Below are 21004 nucleotides of genomic sequence, written 5' to 3' on the forward strand. Positions count from 1 at the left end.
GCCCTCAGTTTCCTCATCTGTGAAATGAGTGATTAGATTAGATGATCTCTAAGATCTCTTCCAATCCTAAAACTATGACACTATAATTAAACTAACATTTATTTAGACCTTTATCTAGGCTCTGCAAAATCCTTTACATACATTATTTTATTTGGTCCTCACAACAACCCTGTGAAATTGGCATTACAGGTATTGACATGTCCAGTTTCCAGATGAGGAAACAAGGTAAGGAGGCTGAAATATAAGGTGGAGAGTAGGATGGGCAGCTAGGTGGTGTAGTGGATAGAGCACTGACCCTGAAGTCAGGAGGACCTGACTTCAAGTGTCACCTCAGACACTTACTTGCTGTGTGACCCTGGGCAAGTCACTTAACCCCAATTGACTTAAACTTCTGAAGCCTTCTCCACTCACCCTGATGTATATCTTGCCACTGGACCCAGATGGCTCTGGAGAAAATGAGGTTGGTAAGTTTGCACAGCCCTCTTTCACTTAAATCTCATTTAGTGCAGATCATGACCTCACCCTGATATCATGGTCCTCTGTGAGAACAAAGGACAAACAATAACAACAAGGAGAATAGGATGATAAAGGAGAGTGGACTGATGAACTGTCCAGGAGAGATACTGCTTTGATTCTAATAATCAATATTTATTATCTTGTTGTAGTCTGAAGGCCCCCTTCTCTAAGTTATAAAGAGCACTGACTCTGAACTAAAGGGGGTTGGCCTAAATGACCTTTGAACTCCCTTATGACTATAAGGCTATAAGTTCCCTATTGCCTCCAGGATCAAAATATAAAATCCTCTGGCTTTTAACACCTTCCATAGCTGAGCCCCTTCCTACTTTTCCAGTCTTCTTATGCCATACCATCCTGAACACACTCATTCAGCAATCCAGAGATGCTGTCCTTGCTCCTTGATCATGGTTTTCAGGTAGACCAATAATTTTCAAATTATCTCTCCTGGACCTATTTTCCAGGTCAGCAGTTTTTCCCAGAAGATATTTCACATTGCCCTCTTTTTTTCATTCATTTGGTTTTGCTTTATTGTGTCTTGGTTTCTCATAAAGTCACTAGCTTCCATCTGTTCAATCCTAATTCTTATGCAATTATTTTCATCAGAGATCTTTTGTACCTCTTTTTCCATTTGGCCAATTTGACTTTTCAAGCTGTTGACTTTTTTCTCATGTCTTTCCTGCATCACCCTCATTTCTCTTTCCATTTTTTCCTCTACCTCTCTAACTTTATCTTCAAAGTCCTTTTTGAGCATCTCTATGGCCTGAGAACAATTCATATTTTTCTTGGAAGCTTTAGATATAGGGGCTCTGATGTTGACATCTTCCTCTGAGGGTGCACCTCGGTCTTCCTTGTCACTGAAGAAACTTTCTATGGTCCTCACCTTTCTCTGTCTGATCATATTTTACTTGACTTTTAGCTCCTTAAAGTGGGGCACTGTTTCCAGACTGCACTATCTCAAGTTTCAGAAGTCCCAGGTGGTATGATTTAAGGAGGATCAGGTTCTTCACTAGCCTGGCCTGTTCCCTGGTCTGTAGACCAGACCAACTTGCTAATCAACCAGCTTTATGTGTTGTGGTTGTCAGCTCAGCTCCGATGAGCCTGTGCTCCTCCCCCACCTGGGCCACTGCTACTCAAGCCTCCCTCTTGGTTCCCAGCAGGGGTGAAAAACCCAAGTTCTGCCTCAGCACCAGCATAGACTCCTGTAGTCTCCCCCCTGCCCAGGGCTCAGCCCTCTCACCAGACTGTGAGCTTAGTTCCAGACGACACTGGTGCTGCAGCTGATTCAGAGGCTCTGGGGGTCTCCTTCTCTGGTGAGGCCTTCCTGGGACTGGATCTGTGTCAGGGTGACTGGGGTTGGGTTCCACTCCTGTCTCAGCACAGCAGCTCCCTCCTTCTGACCTTCCAAGCCGTTCTTGGTTAGAAGATGATTTCAGCACATTCATCTGTGGGTTTTGCTACTCCAGGCATTGTCCTATGGCATTATTTGGTTGTTTTTTGGAGTGATCGTGTCATGAGTTCAAGAGCTCATGGCCTTTCCTCTGCCATCTCGGCTCCACCCCGCTAAAGCAATCTGATTTCTGTCTTTGCTCTTTCTCAAACAATACATTCCCATCTCCCACCTATGGGCATTTTCACTTGCCCTCCCAATGCCTAGAGCTCTCTCCCTTCTCCTTTTGACCTCCTGGCTCCCCTGGCTTCTTTCAAGTCTCAGCTAAAGGTCTACCTTCTGCAAGAAGTCTTTTCTGATCCCCCTTAATGCTAATTAATGCCTTCCCTCTGTGGATTATCTCCAATTTATCCAGTATATAGTTTATAGCTCATTGGTTGTTGAGGTCAGGGACTGTCTTTTGCCTAGCATCTCTAGTTCTTGGCCCAGTGTCTGACACATAGTAGGTGAATGACAAATGTTTGTTGACTAAAACTTTTTTTTTAGTGAGGCAATTGGGGTTAAGTGACTTGCCCAGGGTCACACAGCTAGTAAGTGTTAAGTGTCTGAGGCCGGATTTGAACTCAGGTACTCCTGACTCCAGGGCTGGTGCTTTATCCATTGCGCCACCTAGCCGCCCCAACATATATATTTTTTAAAAGGCAATTCTGGACAAAATGCATCTTCCTCTCTTCATTGTAGTGTAAGAAGTGAGGTCTTGGGGAGACCACAGAGATGGAATGTTGCATATCCTGTTAGACATCACTGTATCAGTTTTACTGAATTGTCTTTTTCTTTCCTTTTAAATTTTGATTTCAAGGGACAGCTTGCTGGGGAGGGGAGGGCAGAGGATAGATTTGGAAGTTGCCAAGATATAAGGTGTCCATAAAAATGAGATGGAAAACATTTTAAATACACAATTTCTTGTTCAATTTTATGTTCTGGTTTCTTGAATGAATATATTCATTAGAAGGGAGTGCTCTTGGCAAATTCCAGCTTGCCTCAGTTGCAGTTAAGTTGTCAGGCATGTGTAGCCTTTAGCAATTTAAGCTTACTGTGGCGCACTGGGGAGAGTAGATTGGACTGAAGCTCCGATTCAATTCCCATTCCTACCAGCTTTTTTTAGTCTTAGGCAAGTCAGTTCACTGATGTGAGCCTCAGTTTTCTCATCTGTCCTGCTGTGTTCTTATGAAAACAATATGAAGTAATAGCTATGAAAATGCTTTTTTATAAATGTGTTCTAAACATGCAAACAAGGGGTTAAGTTGGCATTCTGGTTAAACTGACATCAGTCTGTGTCTTGCCTACCTGATTACATTTGAACAAACTAATTAAATCCAAATTTTTGAAACTGCAAAGCAGATGACCAAACCCAGCGTGCACTTCTATGTTTACTACAGGAAAGGTAGGGAGGGAGGAGAAATTTCTTCTCAATATTCATTGGGGTGGGGGGAGGGAAAGGACTAATTCCTTGGAGTTTCTCATTGGAATTCATTAGGCACTTTCCATTGGAATAGGGGGAAATGATAGTCTTTCTACTGCTCAGCCTCATTGTTAGTAAAACTGGCTTTTGTAAACTGCTCCTGGAATTTAATCGCCCTTATAACATTGTTTCTATTGGGAAGTTTATTTCTCCATATCTGTAGAACTTGGCTGTCCTCTTTGTCCCACTAATTTTCCTTCCGGGCTGTCTTCCCCTCCACGCCCTTTTCTTCTCCTTTGACCTCAGTCAATCAACAAACATTTCTTGGGTTCCTGCTATGTTGATCAATTTAACTAAAGAGGGTGCCCCCGTGCTTGCTTCAGCTGCACTTATACTAAATAGGGTGCCCCTCAAGTTTTAGTACACACGAAGTTAGAAAATTAAAACTGCACCAAGACTTTGGGGACATCCTGTATAGTCTGGTAGACAACATAATGAAGGGTTAAGAAGACGTGGTCCTTGTCTCTTAACGTCCTTTCAGTCTAATAATGGGAGAGATAGAACAGCATAGTGAAAAAGGATCTGGCCTCTGAGTTTGGAAAATACGGGTTCTTGTAAAATTTTTGTATGTGTTGGCTTATATGTACTGGCTGTCTGATACTGGGCAAGTCACTTAACCTCTAGATGCCTGGGGCAACTCTAAGAACACTAATTATATAGCTAGTATAGCTCTGTATTGATGAAGTTCTCTCTCCAGTGAAATCACAGGTCTGGTCTGTTATGGGAATGCAGTGGGACCCCAAGAAACCAAAAGATCCCAACCCTCCCTAGGAATCCTTGAACTCTCCCAGGGGAGGGGCAGCTCTGCCTCCCACCTCAGGAATGGGTGTTGAGGAGCACTACCCTGGTAAACTGATATGCAAAATATGGATGGGTGCTGCATATCTTACTGATGCCCCATTATTCCAAAATCCCCTCCCAGTTGTTACATTTCCCTCCTAGTTCTTTGTAACTTCCTTCCCTCCTGGTAAAAATACAAAAGACCAGTCTTCTCTTACTTCTTACTTACTACTCTACTTCTTACTTCTACTTACTTACTAGGTGATCTGTTCCCCAGCCATATTTCTCCTAATAAATCTCTTTATTTTACAAGATTCATGATGAGCCTCCAATTCTTTTGGGTGACCCCAATCAAGGTCGCAAGTCTCCCCCAAAACAGGTCCAACATAGGTTTTAGTGTTAAACTGTGGGACTGACTAGGACAAACTGGTATATTGGAGAAAGTACTGATCTCCTGATCTCTTATCCATGTGGATTTCCCTACATCTCAGCATCCTTGTCTATTAAAATGACATAATTTGGCTAGACCTGGGAGTTTTTACCCTGGGGCCCAAAAATCTAGTTTGTAAAATATTTTGATATCTGTATTTCACTAGAATTGGTTTCCTTTTTAATCCTGTGGATTTTATTAGGTGCATTTTTTTTTTTTTAGTGAGGCAATTGGGGTTAAGTGACTTGCCCAGGGTCACACAGCTAGTAAGTGTTAAGTATCTGAGGCCAGATTTGAACTCAGGTACTCCTGACTCCAGGGCCAGTGCTCAATCCACTGCGCCACCTAGCTGCCCCTATGAGGTGCATTTTAACACATTATTCTGGGAAGGAGTCCATAGGCTTCACTAGATTTGTAAAGGACATGACAAAAAATTTTTAAGAACCTTTGGATTAAAGTATCTCTTATTTGTTGTTTTTAAGTTGTGTCTAACTCTTCATGACCCCATTTGGGGTTTTCTTGGCAAAGATACTAGAGTGATTTAGCCATTCCTTCTCTAGCTCATTTTACAGATGAGGAAACTAAAGCAAACGGGATTAAGTGACTTGCCCAGGATCATACTGCTAGTAAGTATCTGAGGCTAAATTTGAACTCTCATCCTCCTGACTCCAGGCCCTACACTCTATCCATTGCATCACCTACCTGCCCATGAAAAGAATCTCTTAGGGGCCCTTCTAACTCTGATATTAAATGAGTCTGTGACTCCAGGTACTGCGGAAGTTCAGAATATAAGCTTCTTGAGGGCACAGGTGATTTTCTTTTTTTTTTTTAGTCCATTTTCATTTCATTTTGACCATGCCATGCACAAAGTAGGCACGTGAGAGATGTTTATTGAAGTGAACTAAAACAAAGTGTCATATGAAGCCTGACCTGTTGTCATTATAGCCAGGCAGAATCAGAGAAGATTTCCTGGAGGAGGTAGCATTAAGAGAAGAACATTCCAAACTGGTAGACTGGTAGAGCAGAACAGGGAGGCAGCTGGATGGCCCAGTGGATAGAGAGCTGGGTCTAGAGTCAAGAAGATCTGAGTTCAAATGCAGCCATAGACAATAGCTGTATGACCCTGGACCAGTTACTTAACCCTGTTTGCTCCAGTTTCCTCATCTGTAAAATGAGCTAAAGAAGGAAATGGCAAACTGCTCTAATATCTTTGCCAAGAAAACCCCATGGACAGTATGGTCTACATAGTCACAGAGTCAGATACAGCTGAACAGGTTGAGAACAAACAAAAGACATGGGTACTCACACGAGTAGGGTGTGTTTTTGGCAAAGGCTGAATAAAACTATTCATTTTGATCCAATAAGTATTTGGGGGGATGGGTAATGAGGATTGAGTTATTTGCCCAGGGTCGCACAGCTAGTAAGTGTCAAGTATCTGAGGCCACATTTGAACTGAGGTCCTCCTGAATTCAGGGCCGGTGCTTTATCCACTGTGTCACCTAGCTGCCCCTCAATAAGTATTTATTAAGCATCCTCTGTGTTCTAAGTCTGAGTGAGGCACTTGGTATAGCATGTAAGGACAAAATCCAAAGAATCCCTGTTTTTCCCTTTCCATTCTCTTGGAATAAGACAACAGGTATACAGTTACATAAACATAAAATACACACAAGGTAATTACAAAGTAATTTTGTGGCAGAGAAAATTAGGCAAGATCTCTTGTACAATGTGGCCCTTGAGCTGACCCTTGACTTCTGGGTTGTTTTGTTTTTTGTTTTTTTTTTTTAGTGAGGCATTTGAGGTTAAGTGACTTGCCCAGGGTCACACAGCTAGTAAGTGTTAAGTGTCTGAGGTCAGATTTGAACTCAGATACTCCTGACCCCAGGGCTGGTGCTCTATCCACTGCACCACCTAGCTGCTCCTGACCCTTGACTTCTGAAAGGCGCTAAGGAGGGGTTCCAAGAGGCAGAGGTGAGGAGACTGAGTTTTCCCCAAACACAAGTGGGAGAGGGGATGTTGTGTACACAAATCAGCAAGTGCACCAGTGTTGGAAAAGCAAATGGAAGCCAAATAGTGGTAGACTTTAAACACTGTATAAAGGAGTCTGTATTTTATCCCAAGGGCAATAAGAAGGACAAGGGAACTTCTTGAGTTGGGGTTCAAACCTGTTCAAACCTATGTTTGAGTTATATCCGTTTAGGGGGGCAGCTAGGTGGTACAGTGGATAAAGCACCGGCCCTGGATTCAGGAAGACCTGAGTTCAAATACAGCCTCAGACACTTTATACTTACTAGCTGTGTGACCCTGGGCAAGTCACTTAACCCTCATTGCCCCACCAAAAAAAAAAAGAAAGAAAGAAAGAAAGAGAGTTATATCCGTTTAGCAGTTGTGTGAAGGAAGGATTGAAGAAGGCACTGAATGCTTAGGGAATAATTTAGGAGACTAAGTAATAGGCCACTCAGAGATGATAAGGATGTTAAGGAGACAGGAGAGATGTTGAAGAGGTAGAATCAACAAGATTTAGCAACTGATTAGATATAGGAGGTAGAGGACTCCAAGGTTGTAAACTTGTATGATACTGCTGTTGTCGCTCATTTGTTTCCATCATGTCCAACTCTTCGTGACCCCTCAGACACTTACTAGCTGGGCAAATCAGTTAACTCTGTTTGCCTCAGTTTCCTCATCTGTAAAATGAGCTGGAGAAGGAAAAGGTAAGCCACGCCAGTTTTACAGGATCATAGAGTCAGACCCGACTGAAACGACTGAACAGCAATGAAATTATCATCATTATTGGAGGAAGAGAGGATGTGGTTGGAGAAGGCTGTTTGTTGCACTGAACAAAGCAGGAGATGACTAGGGACCTTTTCTTCCCTCTCTCCCCTGTATCCCTGGAGTTTTGCACTTGTCTATCCAGTGACATTGATAACAATAGTTCCCTATCTCAAGGTCTCATTAGGGTGCACATCTTTCTGTCCTTTTCTGAATTGCTTTCCCAGAGACCTAAAGTTGGCAGCCCAGAGGATGATTTTTGTGGATCTGTTTATAGTTGGGCCACTGCCTCTCTTTCCTTTGAAGCAGGTTTAGAGACTGGCCCAGGTCCCATCACCCTCAGTATGCCAGGTCATCTCTTTCCACACGTCAGCTTCCATGCCCCCAACCCTCCCAGGAAGTTGGGCTTTCTTCCTTTCTCAGGAACAGGGGCACCACCACTGTATATTTTAACAGTGGAAGATGTCAATCAGATCTTTCCTTCTGAGAGCTGATTAGAAAACCCTCCATGGACAAATCCCCCAAATATAGGAGAGCACCAGGCTCTGGGATTTACACCTTGAGGCCCAGGGGGTAGGTAGGGTTTTCCTGAGTCACTTTCCATAATGAAGTGGTTTGGGATCGAACTTCGTTTCCCCCTGGCTCTAGCCTAATTCTGCAAACCTCATGGAGTTATACTACTGGCATGAGACAATTGTTTCATTACTTGTGAGCGGAAGGGAAAATTGTCCTGAAACTATTATTGTTTCCAGGGGAGCCTCTGTGAGAAGAGGCTCATTATTTTGTGGAAGGCAGGCTGCTCATTAACAGAGGTCACCACCGCTGATGAAAGTTGCCACTGTGTACCCAAGCAAACTTCCATGATGGCTGAAGTCGGAGTTTAAATAGAAAGGGAAGTTGTGAATTTTATTCATTTATCCATTCAACAATTTTTTTTTTGTCCTCCTACCACTCACCACGATATGTGCAAGGTACTGAGGGGAAGCTGAAAATCAAACTGAGATGAGATGTCGTTATACCCTTTAGGAACATCCTTTCTAGTAATGATAATTCATATTTTTAGAGCATTTTAAAGATTTCCAGGGTGATATCTTTTTGTTTGTTTGTTTGTTTGTTTGTTTTTAGTGAGGCAATTGGGGTTAAGTGACTTGCCCAGGGTCACACAGCCAGAAGGGTCAAGTGTCTGAGGCCGGATTTGAACTCAGGTCCTCCTGACTCCAGGGCCGGTGCTCTATCCACTGCACCAGCTAGCTGCCCCTCAGGGTGATATCTTGATGGGCCATCCATACAAGTTAGATAAAATGCATTTTTCATAGATTTGGTTTTTTTCCCAGGTGAGTAACTTGGCCAATGTATTCAGAATAACCTTAGTTTTTTTCTCAAGAAGTCCCTGTAGTATTCTGGGTCTTGATGCAACTATCATGATGCCATCTATAAACAGGAGATCACTATCTATAGGGAATGATAGCAATTATAATGCTCTTTGGCTATGAATCATAGAACACTACAATCTCAGGAGAATGAAAAAAAAAATATATATATATATATATATACCCTCTGTGCCCCAAGGAACAATGGAAAACCATGTGTGGTGAGCAGGGATGGCATATTCCCAACAATGACTCATCCATAGACACAGATGACCAGAAAATGAGGTTAGCCGTGGTACAAGACTAAGTGAAGATAGGATGGAGTTTTGCCCTGGCTATTTGTAAAGTTCGAGACAATTCAAATAATGGTCTCCAGCACATTGGGTAGGCAGATCTTCTAGAAAAGAGTCATAGAAGAGGGGTAGACAAGAATCACACAGAGTGTGATGGTATAGATGGGTTTTGATCTACACCAGAGGTTCTCAAAGTGTGGTGGAATCCCTGAGTCTTCCCCACACCCTATCAGCTGTTCTATGAGGTTAAAACTAATTTCTTTTTATACTTTCAGTTTTATTGATGAGTTTCATTTTTACATTAAACACATTTACAGATTACTTCAAGTTCCCAAGGTCTCTTGTACCAGCAAAACAGTTAAGCAAAACTAACAATAAAATGACCCTGTCTGAACATCCATATAACATTTCGCATCTGTGGCACCCCCTACCTCTTTTTTTTTTTTTGTGTGGGGCAATGAGAGTTAAGTAACTTGCCCCGTGTCACACAGCTAGGAAGTGTCAAGTGTCTGAGGCTGGATTTGAACTCAGGTCCTCCTGAATCCAAGGCCAGTGCTTTATCCACTGCACCACCTAGCTGCCCCCTGCCTCTTATTTTTAAAAAATGAACAGATAGGTATTTTCTCTCCTTCCTTCACACTGGGGCAGGGGAGGGAAGAGAGAAGAAAATTTCTTATAACAGTTAAGCAAGACAAATTCCCCCAATGGCTCTCTCTCTCTGTCTCCCTGTCTCTCTGTTTGTCTTGTCTGTCTCTGCATATATGTGTATTATATATAAAATGTATGTATATATGTGTTTTTCATTTTGTACCCTAAGTCCATCACTTCTCTATAATGGTTTCATCACCAGTCTTCCTAATATTTATTAGTACTGGTATTAGTATTTTTTTTTAATTTAAAAAAAAATGGGGGGGGGCCAATGAGGGTTAAGTGACTTGCCCAGGGTCAAGTGTCTGAGGCCCATTTGAACTCACATCCTCCTGAATCCAGGGCCGGCGCTCTATCCAGTGCACCACCTAGCTGTAACTGGTATTAGTATTAATAGAAAATATGGCTTAGTAGAAAGAACACTGGATCACCTGCATTCAAATCATACTTTCTAGCTGGGTGGCCACCAGTCAGTCACTTTGTGTCTCCAAATCAACATGTTTGTTTCCTTATCTGTAAAATGCAAATAATACCTGTAGTTACTGCCTCACAGGGTTGTTGTAAGGCTAAAATGAGATAAAATATGTAAATAATAAATTTTAGTTAGTTCTGCATACAAATATATACAGGGGAAAGCTTGGTGGCACAGTGGATAAAGCACCTGTCCTGGATTCAGGAGGACCTGAGTTCAAATGGGGCCTCAGATACTTGACACATACTAGCTGTATGACCCTGTGCAAGTCACTTAACCCTCATTGCTCACAAAAAAAAAAAAAAAAAGCAACCTCCCTCCTTCCCCGGTCATATACAGGGTGTCCCAAAAGTCTTAGTGCATTGTAGTCTTAGTCCCAAATGATAAAGCTTTTAATTGAAACAAGACTTTTAGGACACATATATGCATATAATGTATTACATATTTACATGAGTATATACATGTAACTATACTTGTACCTATACCAATTTCTATATACATACATAGCTATGGTATATTTGAACTCAGGAGATCTATGTGTCCTGTGTCTACCACTTACTTATTCTTGGGACCTCAAAGCCAGTCACTTAACTGCTCTGAGCCAGAGTTTCCTCCTTTACAAAATGAGTCTACTAGTACTTTACCTGCCTACCTTTGGGTTTCTTGAAAGGGCCAAATGAGCTTGACACATGTGAGAAGTGCTTTCCAATCAGCCAAGGTCTATGTCCATAATTTATCCATAAGTTATTCCCTGCTTTGCCTGCAGGAAAAAGGAATCCAGATCATAGGAGAAACTAAGGGTACTTCTTAAAAAAAAATGTAGTGGAGGGGCGGCTAGGTGGCGCAGTGGATAAAGCACCGGCCCTGGATTCAGGAGTACCTGAGTTCAAATCCGGCCTCAGACACTTGACACTTACTAGCTGTGTGACCCTGGGCAAGTCACTTAACCCCCATTGCCCCGCAAAAAAAAAAAAAAGTAGTGGAGACTCTGAAGGAAGCTCAACCTTGGGTCCTGCCTTTCAGTTTATCTCCAGTCTCCTGTGGAGTTTGAGGTTTAGATGTGCGTGTGTGGTTCCCACATAATCAAGCAGGTGTCTCTGTGGTTAGCTTGGATGATAGGCTAAACCACACACCATGTTAACACATTAGTATCATCCTTCCATCTGCCCAAGGCAGAAGAGGAAGCCTGTGGCAGCACTCCCTAAGCAGGCTTAGTAGCATTACAATGATACAGGCTCCAGCTCGAGTCTGACCCCTATTTTTTACAAAGGAGACTTGAGAAGTCCCTAAAAGGAAACTGTTTGGCTCAAGGTCATAGAGATAGGAAAACAGCAAAACTAGAACAAGAACCTAGGTCTCCTGACTTCCAACCTAGTGTTCTTTCCACTATTCAACACTATTTCCACTGCTATTCCCTCCCATAGTGTCTTCAGAGAACTGAAGATACATTTGGAGCAAGAGTAGATTCATATTTTCATGATTTCTTTTGTTATAAAAGAAAAGGTGCTCTCAGTCCTGACAAGGCAGCCTGGGCAAGGAGCTGGTGAGGTTAGGTCACTTGGCAGAGATTCAGTTCCAAGGGCACAAAAGTACAGGTTAATCCCAGGCTTCTGGGCAATGGCCCTCATGCCCTGTAGGGGAGTGAGTATCCCTGGGGTCAAGCTAGAACAAGATAATCATCAAGTCTTTCCTGGATGGGAATACTTGTTTTGAAACTTGTGTACAAAACTATGTTAATACAAAGACAAACTTCTGAGAGGAGGCTGTTGTAATTAGAAAGGTAGCATGGTGAGAAAAGATTCAGAAGATTTGGGTTTCAGCTCTGACATGTCCTTACTGTGTAGTCACACAAGTAACTTAATCTCTCCAAGCTTTATTTTCCTTATCTAAAAAATGGGAGTAATAAATCCTATATTAGAAAGTTGTTGCAGGAATCAGAGGTAATCCAGGTAAAACACTATTTTAAAAGACAGGAATTATCTTTTATTTGAGCGCTAGAGAAAGGAAACCAAGAGAAGACAAACTTCTCTCAAAGGGAGATAACAGAGACACATGATTCTCTGAGATACCTATCTCTTCATACAGGAGAAAGGCCATAGCTTTTATAGTTGGTAGATGGGGGTGATCACCTGAGAGTGGAATGTCCCTTATTGGGTGGCTTGGGAGAAGTCAGGTGAGGGGCGGTTGTTGGAGCTATATCTGTCCCCTTGGCTCCACTCAGGCAGCAGTCACGCCTAATGGGACTATCTACCCAAGGGGTAGGGGGAGACTAGAATGGAGGGTGGTGGTCCTGGAGTTATCTCAGGCCTGAGTGGGTGCCGCTTATCTTCCTTCTTTAGGTGTGTCTGTCCTATGGTTTAGCTTCTCAAGGAGAACCAGCCCAGACACGGGTCCCCATGCCTAACTGGCCAGTTCAAACCTCAGCATTCTATGTTCTCAAGACCTTTCCAGGTTTTAAAATTTAGTCTTTTTGTGTTTCGACATTCCATGTTTTAAAGTCCCTTCAAACGCCAACATTCTCTGTCTTATTCTCTAACATTAATAATAATGATGATGATAATTTATATAATGCTTTCAGGTTTGCATAATTCTTTAAAAATATTATTTCATTTGATCCTCACAAAAACTCTGGGAGGTAGATGCTATTATTAGAGATAGAGAAACTGAGGCTGAGTTGAGGTGACATGCCAGGGTCACACAAGTAGTAAATGTCCAAGCCTGGATTTGAACTCTAGTTTTCCTCACTCTAGGATCAGCACTCTAACCACTATGCCACCCAGCTATATTCTATGTCCTAAGGTCATTTATAAGTATCATTTTATGGTTTTAAGATTAAGTGAGGGCTGAAGGGAAGGAGGAAAAAGGTGAAAAGTGGCAAATTCTTAGGACTGAGGCTGATAGCTCACATTGTCTAGGATCTTCCTTTTTCTACTTTTCACCTCTATTTGTGGAGTGCTATAAGCCCCTGGGGTACTGTTTCTTCCACCATAGCATCCAAATAATGAAATACAGGACTCCATGAAGATGTTACTCTTTAGCTAGCTATAATTCTACTTCTCTGCTTTCAGCATGAGGCAAGTATATCAATGTTCAGATGTTGTCATTCATTCTGCAAACATTAAACACTGACTGTATATTCCTCCCAAGTGAAATGAAGCTGTGCTAGGCACTGGGGGAGGAGAAATGTTTAGATGAGATGGTCCCTGACCTCACTGAGCTTGTATTTTGTTCCACACGGAATAGAAGCACTCTGAAGATGTGACATGGGTCAGATCTCATTGAATTTTCCAATCACACCAAATTGGAAGGATTAACATTCTAGATGGCAGGTTCAGATTCCAGAGGGCTAGGACATTGGGCTGGATCTAATAGGATAAAGTTTATAGCAATAAATGTAAAATCTTATATTTGGATACAAAAAATGAGTTTCCCAAATAGAGTACAGGAGGGCTATGGTTAGACAAGTACCAGTTTGTCTAAAAGACTTTCTGGACTTAAGAAAGTGATAGAGAAAATGTTAGTAACAGATAAAACTTGAAAGTGTATCATGTGCTGAGTGAAATGAACAAAACCAAGAGAACACTGGTTGTTGTTTTGTTTTGTTTTGTATTCCGGGCAATGAGGGTTAAGTGACTTGCCCAGGATCACACAGCTAGTAAGTATCAAGTGTCTGAGGCTGGATTTGAACTCAGGTCCTCCTGAATCCAGGGCCGGTGGTGCTTTATTCATTGCCCCACAGAGCTGTGGGCCCCCCACCCCCCACCCCCAACATTGTACATAGTATCAACAACATTGTGTGATGATCAACTGTGTTTGACTTAACTCTGTCTTGGATCATTGTATTGCTGAATGCCAAAAGACTTATGGTGGAAAGTGCTCTCCACATGGAGTCTGGATGCAGATTGAAGCATACTGTTTTCACTTTTGTTGCTGCTTTTTTGTTATTGTTATTGTTTCTTTCTTGAATTTTTCTTCCTTTTGTTCTGATTTTTCTCTTACAACATGACTAACATGGAAATATGTTTAACATGATTGTAATGTGTAACCTATATCAAATTGCTTGCTGACCTCGGGATGGGGGAGGGAAGGGAGAGGGGAAGAAAAATTTGGAACTCAAAAAAATATCTTTATATGTAATTGGGGAAAAAATAAAAATTTCATTTAATTTTAAAAAATAAAAGAAAATGCATCAAAAATACTTCCCCCCCACACCCCCCACTCCCGCCCCAGAAAACCAGTTGTTAAATATCTACCAGCATGTCCCAGGAGAGGCAGGACTTGATTTCATGTCTTCCTGTTTCCAAGGCCAGTTCTCTATCCGTGACATCATGTTGCCTGTGTTGAGCAGACAAAGATGAAAATGAAACAGTGTCAACCATGTGAATTTTCTTTTCTTTTTTTTTTTTTTGGTGAGGCAATTAGGGTTAAGTGACTTGCCCAGGGTCACACAGCCAGCAAGTGTTAAGTGTTTGAGGCCTGATCTGAACTCAGGCACTCCCGACTCCAGGGTCGGCGCTCCATTCACTGCGCCACCTAGCTGCCCCAACCATGTGAATTTTGCTAGAGAATTTAGGAATTACAGACAATCACTGCTACAGAAAAACATTGAGAAGTCAGGCATTATATTTCTAATTCTTTCTTTTTTAAAAATTATCACCAATTCCCCTTTAGGATATCTGCCTATTCAGTGATCACGTTCTTTTGTCCCTTCAGTCCTATTCCAGATAATGGACAAGGAGAGAAAGAAGAAAAGACAGATGATGAAGAGGAAGAAGACACTGAGTCCCTTTGGTCAGCTGCCCTGAGCAAATGCCTTCCCCGGGGAATTAGTGTTCTGGAGAAGCTTATTGCCACCTGCCCAGTCTGGCTACAGTTGGACATGGACCGGGACAAGGCAGCTCAGATCCTGGAAAGGGAAACAACTGGGGTGAGTTGGGCTTGATACTTATCATGTATGTTCGGCTCTGGGTGCCACATTTTAGCAAGGACATTGACGTGCTGGAGCATTGCCAAAGAGGTATTGACCTGAATGGTAAAGAAGTGATGTAAAAAATGGGGGCAGTGAGAGTAGCCAACATTTTCTAGGAGTTTGGCGGCAAAAGGAAGGAGAAATAGAGAATGATAGCTTGAGAGGATGGTAAAGTCAAGCAGAGGGTTTTTGTTTGTTTTTTAAAGCTATCTCTGGGGGCAGCTAGGTAGCATGGTGGATAAAGCACTTGCCCTGGAGTCAGGAGGACCCGAGTTCAGATCCAGCCTCAGACACTAGCTGAATGACCTTGAGCAAGTCACTTCACCCTGATGGCTTGGGTGAGGGTGGAAGAGAGATAGGACTGTAGAAATGAAAAACAAAATTAAAAGCTGGTTCTTTGAAAAGAAGAATAAGAAAATTAATAAGCCTTTCATAACCTAAATAAAATAAAGAGGGCAGAAAATGCAATCTACAAAACAGCAAATGAACAAGGTGAAATCACAACAACAAAGAACGAAACAAAACAAAACAAAATATCACTGACCTGAACAGGTTTATAGGTGAGAATAAAAAGCTAAAAATAAAGAGAGGAGGAAGGGGGGAGAAGAGACAGGCAGAGACAGAGATAGAAGGAGGGAGGGAAAGGGATAAAGAGAAAGAAAGAGAAATTATCCATGGGACAATCTTCTGGAGGGGATGAGTTTAAGGCTCTGAGTAGAGAAGTGGACTCAATTTGTAAAATAAAAACAGAGGTTTCTGCCCAATTACCTGCTAATCCTCCCCACTCATGAAGATGCAGGTAAAATTAGCCCTTCCATCCTGAGCATGAAAGAGCAGAGCAGAGTTTTCCAAAGATGATGGGTTTTTTTGAGGTGGAAGAAGTTCATTTCCCACCTGCTAGGGAAACATTGGGGAGCCTCAGGGGAAAGTGTGTGAGGAACATTCTGCAGAGATGCCCAGGAATGGCCCTCTCTACCTATGTGTAGGAATATGAGTTCTGTGCCTGGGGAGGGGAAGGCCTGGGAGCAGATTTTTGTACTGTGGCCGGAAGAACCACACCCCTCTGGCTCCTATTGGGGAAGGAAGTCAAGACAGCTGGAATAATAGCAATCACAATAACAACTCACATTTCTATTGTACTGTAAGGTTTGCAAAGTATTTACCTTAGATTGATGTTCTATCCCCATTTTTACATAGTGAGGAAACCAAGGTTCAGACAAATGGTTGCTCAATTAGTAATAATAATAATAATAATAGCTAACATTTACATAATGCTTTAAGGTTTGCTGAGCACTTTACAAATATTAACTCATTTTTATCTTCAGAATTACACTAGAAGGTAGAGGCCATTATTATTCCCATTTTACAGATGAGGAAACTGAGGAAGACCAGTTAAGTAGCTTGACCAGGGTCACACAGCTAGCTAATCAGTGCCTGAGGCAGTATCCCAGTTCCAGAACTCTTCTTCTGCAAGCAAGGTTAAGTGACTTGCTCAGGATTTCACAGTTAGTAAAGTGTCAGAGGCCAAATTTGAACTCAGGTCTTCCGGACTCTAAGTCTAGCATGTTATCAATCAATTAATCTATTTTATCAGTGAGAATTTATTAAGCACCTAAGTGTTAATTACTGTGCTAGGTCCTGGAATCCACTCTTTTAGGACAAATACCAAATTGTACCAAAAAAGGAAATATTTCCCCTTTGCTCTCAGCATTTCTTGCCTCCCTTTAATCTCTCTCTCTCTCTCTCTCTCTCTCTCTCTCTCTCTCTCTCTCTCTCTCTCTCTGTGTCTCTCTCTGTTTCTCTCTCTCTGTCTGTCTTCCCCCTAGTTGTCTATAGTTAGGGCCCCCATGGACAACTCTGAACCACCAATCCTTCCCAACATCCCCAATAGTTTCAACAACCTTCTACTATACAATAACAACAATAGCTAACATGTACGTATATGATGCTTTAAGGTTTGCCAAGAGTTTTACAGACATCTCATTTGATCCTCAAAACAACTTTGTGAGGTAGGTCATATTATTGTCCTCATTTTATATGTTAGGAGGCTGACAGTCATTAATAAGTGATTTGCCTAAAGTATCAGGATGTATTTTTTTTAAACTTAGAATTTTATTTTTTCCCAATTACATGTAAATACAATTTTAAACATCCATTTTTAAAACTTTGTGTTCCAAATTCTCTTCCTTCCTCCCTCCCCATGCCCCCTTAAGGGAAGCAATTCAATATAAATTATACTTGTAGTAGTCATGCAAAACATTTCCATATTAGTCAGGTTGTGAAAGAAAACAGACCAAAAAACCTCAAGAAAAATAAAGTAAAAAAAATATGCTTCAATCTGTATTCAGACACCATCAATTCTTTCTCTGGGGATGGATAACATTTTTCATCATGGGAATTGTCTTGGATTATTGTATTGCTGAGAATAGCCAAGTCATTCACAGCCGATCATTGTACCATTTTGCTGTATACTTTGTATACAGTACATTTCACTTTGTACCAGCTCATCTAAGTACTTCCAGGTTTCTCTGAAATCTGCCTGCTCATCGTTTCTTACAGCACAATAGAATTCCATTACATTCATATATCACAACTTGTTCAGCCATTCCCCACTTGATGGGCATCCCCTTAATTTCCAATTCTTTGCCACCAGAAATGAGCTGCCAGAAATATTTTTTTGTACATATAGATCATCAGTAAGGCAGGATTTGAACTCAGGTTTTCTTTACTCAACTTCTAATAATCTGTCCTGACTCCAGGGCCAGTGCTCTATCCACTGCACCACCTAGCTGCCCCCTAAAATTAAAAAAAATTAAATTAAATTAAAAAAGAAATTAATTAAAAAAGAAATTTTAAAAAGGGGGGCAGCTAAGTGTTGCAGCCCTGCAGTCAGGAGTTCAAATCTGACCTCAGACACTTGACACTTACTAGCTATGTGACCTTGGGCAAGTCACTTAACCCCAAGTGCCTCACCAAAAAAACCCAAACAAACCAAACAAAAAAATACTAGAGGAGTTCAGAAGAAATTGCTTCTGATTGGGGAAATTTGGGAGGGAGGAGAGGTCTCAGAGAGGAAGTGGAGTTCAAGCTAACCCTTCAGGGATAAGCAGTGTATTGAATACAGAACTGTTCCTAGAATTAGGAACACTTCAAAGCTGGCTTGGGCCATTATGTGACTCAGGGCAAGTCACTTAACCTCTGCCTGCCTCAGTTTCCTTAATTGTAAAATGGGAATAATAATAGCGTCTACTTCATAGTTGTGAGGATCAAATGAGATAATATCTGTAAAGTGCTTAGCACAGTGCCTGGCACATAGTAGGCACTTAATGAATGCTTGTTTTCTTCCTTTCAATTGTCTGAGGAATGCATTCAGAGTGGGGGAGCAGAACATTATGAGGAAAGAAGTTCCATTTCTGTTTGTGGATCAGAGAAGAGGAGATTGACTAGTTTAGAGGGAACATGGATAGGTGGAACAGAGCTAGGTTTGTGGAACTCCTTCAAAGCAAGGCAGAGGTTTGCAAATGCTTTGTATACATTATCTTGCATGATTCTTGATTTAAAGTTGTATTTTTTCAAGGGAAACTGGGAAGAGCTCAGGCAACTTCCTGCCTTTTTTTCTGTCATCTTGGCTCTGCCTCATCTTGTTTGATTTTTAGGAAGTTAGTGCTACAGTTGTTATTCTTACCATTTTACAGAAAAGTAAAATGAGGCTAAGAGAACTTAAGTGATTTGCCTAATTTGTTACCTCCTTATACATATCTGAGGTGGGATTTGAATCCCTGTCTACCTAATTCCAAGTCCATCACTATGCACTAAGCCACACCGCCCCACAAACTGAGGCAATGGTAAATGTATCATTCTTAGAGTTATATCACCTGGGCAGACAGAAATTATACCAAGTTACTGGGTTAGATATTGTATTGACAGTAAGAAGTAGAATTCTTATTCTTTTTTTGGGTGGGGCAATGAAGGTTAAGTGACTTGGCTCAGGGTCACACAGCTAGTGTCAAGTGTCTGAGGCCAGCTTTGAACTCAGGTTCTCCTGAATCCAGGACCAGTGCTTTATCCACTGCTCCACCTAGCTGCCCTCTAGAATTCTTATTCTTATAGCACTTTGTCCCTCTCCTCTGTAGATCTCATATTTCATCTGTCTTCTCATTATGGTTTTACATGCCTTGTCTCCCGACTTGAGCATAAGGTCCAAGAAGGCAGGATCTTAATGACTTTAGAGAGCAGAGCACAATGTTTCCTACATAGTTGATGATGAATATCTATTTGTTGAACCACTAAATAAACTAAAACTATGGCTCGATGGGAGGCCAGTGATCCTCTTTACCCCAACCACCTGGCCAGAAAGTCAGCAGGATAACCCGGCTAAGGTCTGCTGAATTGGAGAATAGATCTCTCTTTGGAAACTAAGAACAACAGAGGCTTCCAAATAGAGAAAGCTTCTGAATTCCTCTTGAAATGACCTCTGAGGCCGTAAAAATTAGAATGAGCTTTTCCAGGTGTGAAGGCAGCTGGGCATTTTTACGGAAAGATTTGGCAAGATTGAAATAGCTCAGCTATGTCCAGTCATGAACGAACCCCACTGTCTATCAGATCTGACCTGGGCCATGCAGCAGGTCATTAGTCCAGTGTTCTATCCGCTATATATGGAGGCATTCATAGCAGAAGAAAATCTTGTTTTTCATTTTCGTTTTTGTTTTCTTTTTTGGTGAGACAACTGGGGTGAAATGACTTGCCCAGGGTCACACAGCTAGTAAGTGTTAAGTGTCTGAGGCCGGATTTGAACTCAGGTCCTCCTGAATCCAGGGCCAGTGCTCTATCCACTGTGCCACCAACTGCCCCACAGAAGAAAATCTTAAAGTGGCCCTTGCCAGTAAGTCATTGCTTTCCAACTGTAGTCAAAACCTATAGCTAAAGGGATGGTGATGTAATGATGGAAACTGAGGCATCATTTAGTCAGTGGAGGAAGCACCAGGCAGGAGGGCAGGTCTCTCAAGTCACGTACAAAGAAGGTTACCTGTTCTACAGTCAATATCTTTCTTTATCTGTGTGCCATCCACCTTTTCTATGCAATGGCATTATAAACTGGTAAAGGTGGTCACATCCATAGACAAAATAAATGGTGGTCTACCTAGCGTAATTTCAGAGGGGCTTGAAAATCCCCCCAAACCCAATATATCTCTTCCACAGGTATCACATAATGCCTAGAACACTACCAGTGAAGGTTTATTCATTTAGATAAAGCATTCCAAAGCATTAAAAAAAATACCCTGGGGGCAGCTAGGTGGCACAGTGGATAAAGCACTGACCCTGGATTCAGGAGTACTTGAGTTAAAATCTGGCCTCAGACATTTGACACATACTAGCTGTGTGACCCCGGGCAAGTCACTTAACCCCCATTGCCCTGCAAAAAAAAAAAAAATACCCCTAGAAAGGAATCATAGAATTGAGAGCTGGAAGAGACCTTAAAACATCGGATGCTAAAACTTATAGAACATAGAATATAAGCATTAGAAGAGACTTAGAGTACAGCATGCTAGAACATAGAATCCTATAGCAGGTAAGAACTTTTGACATCATTGTTCAGGCCAACCCTATAATTTTCTTTTTTCATTTTTTAAAGTAATAACCATTTTTATTTATAGTTTTGGGTTCTAATTTTTATCCCTCCTTCCCTCTCTCACCTCTCCCTTCCCTGAGGCAGAGAGCAATCTGATATGGATTATACATGTAGGATTATGTAAAACATTACCATATTAGTCATTTTGTATAAGTAAACAAGAATAAAAGAAAAGAATGAAAGAAAGTGAAAAATAGTATGCTTCAGTCCATATTTCATCAA

At 41.6% G+C, this 21004-nt stretch overlaps 1 protein-coding gene across 1 annotated transcript in view; it reads left to right on the plus strand.

Moving 5' to 3' along the window:
* RIN3 (Ras and Rab interactor 3) overlaps window positions 1–21004 on the plus strand; it is a 163093-nt gene that overhangs the window by 38898 nt on the left and 103191 nt on the right. The window contains exon 2 of the mRNA XM_043980311.1: window positions 14898–15111. Coding sequence (XP_043836246.1) covers window positions 14898–15111 — 214 coding nt within the window. The remainder of the gene's footprint in view (window positions 1–14897; window positions 15112–21004) is intronic.

Source organism: Dromiciops gliroides, chromosome 2, assembly GCF_019393635.1.
Source record: "Dromiciops gliroides isolate mDroGli1 chromosome 2, mDroGli1.pri, whole genome shotgun sequence".
NCBI classification, from domain to species: domain Eukaryota; kingdom Metazoa; phylum Chordata; class Mammalia; order Microbiotheria; family Microbiotheriidae; genus Dromiciops; species Dromiciops gliroides.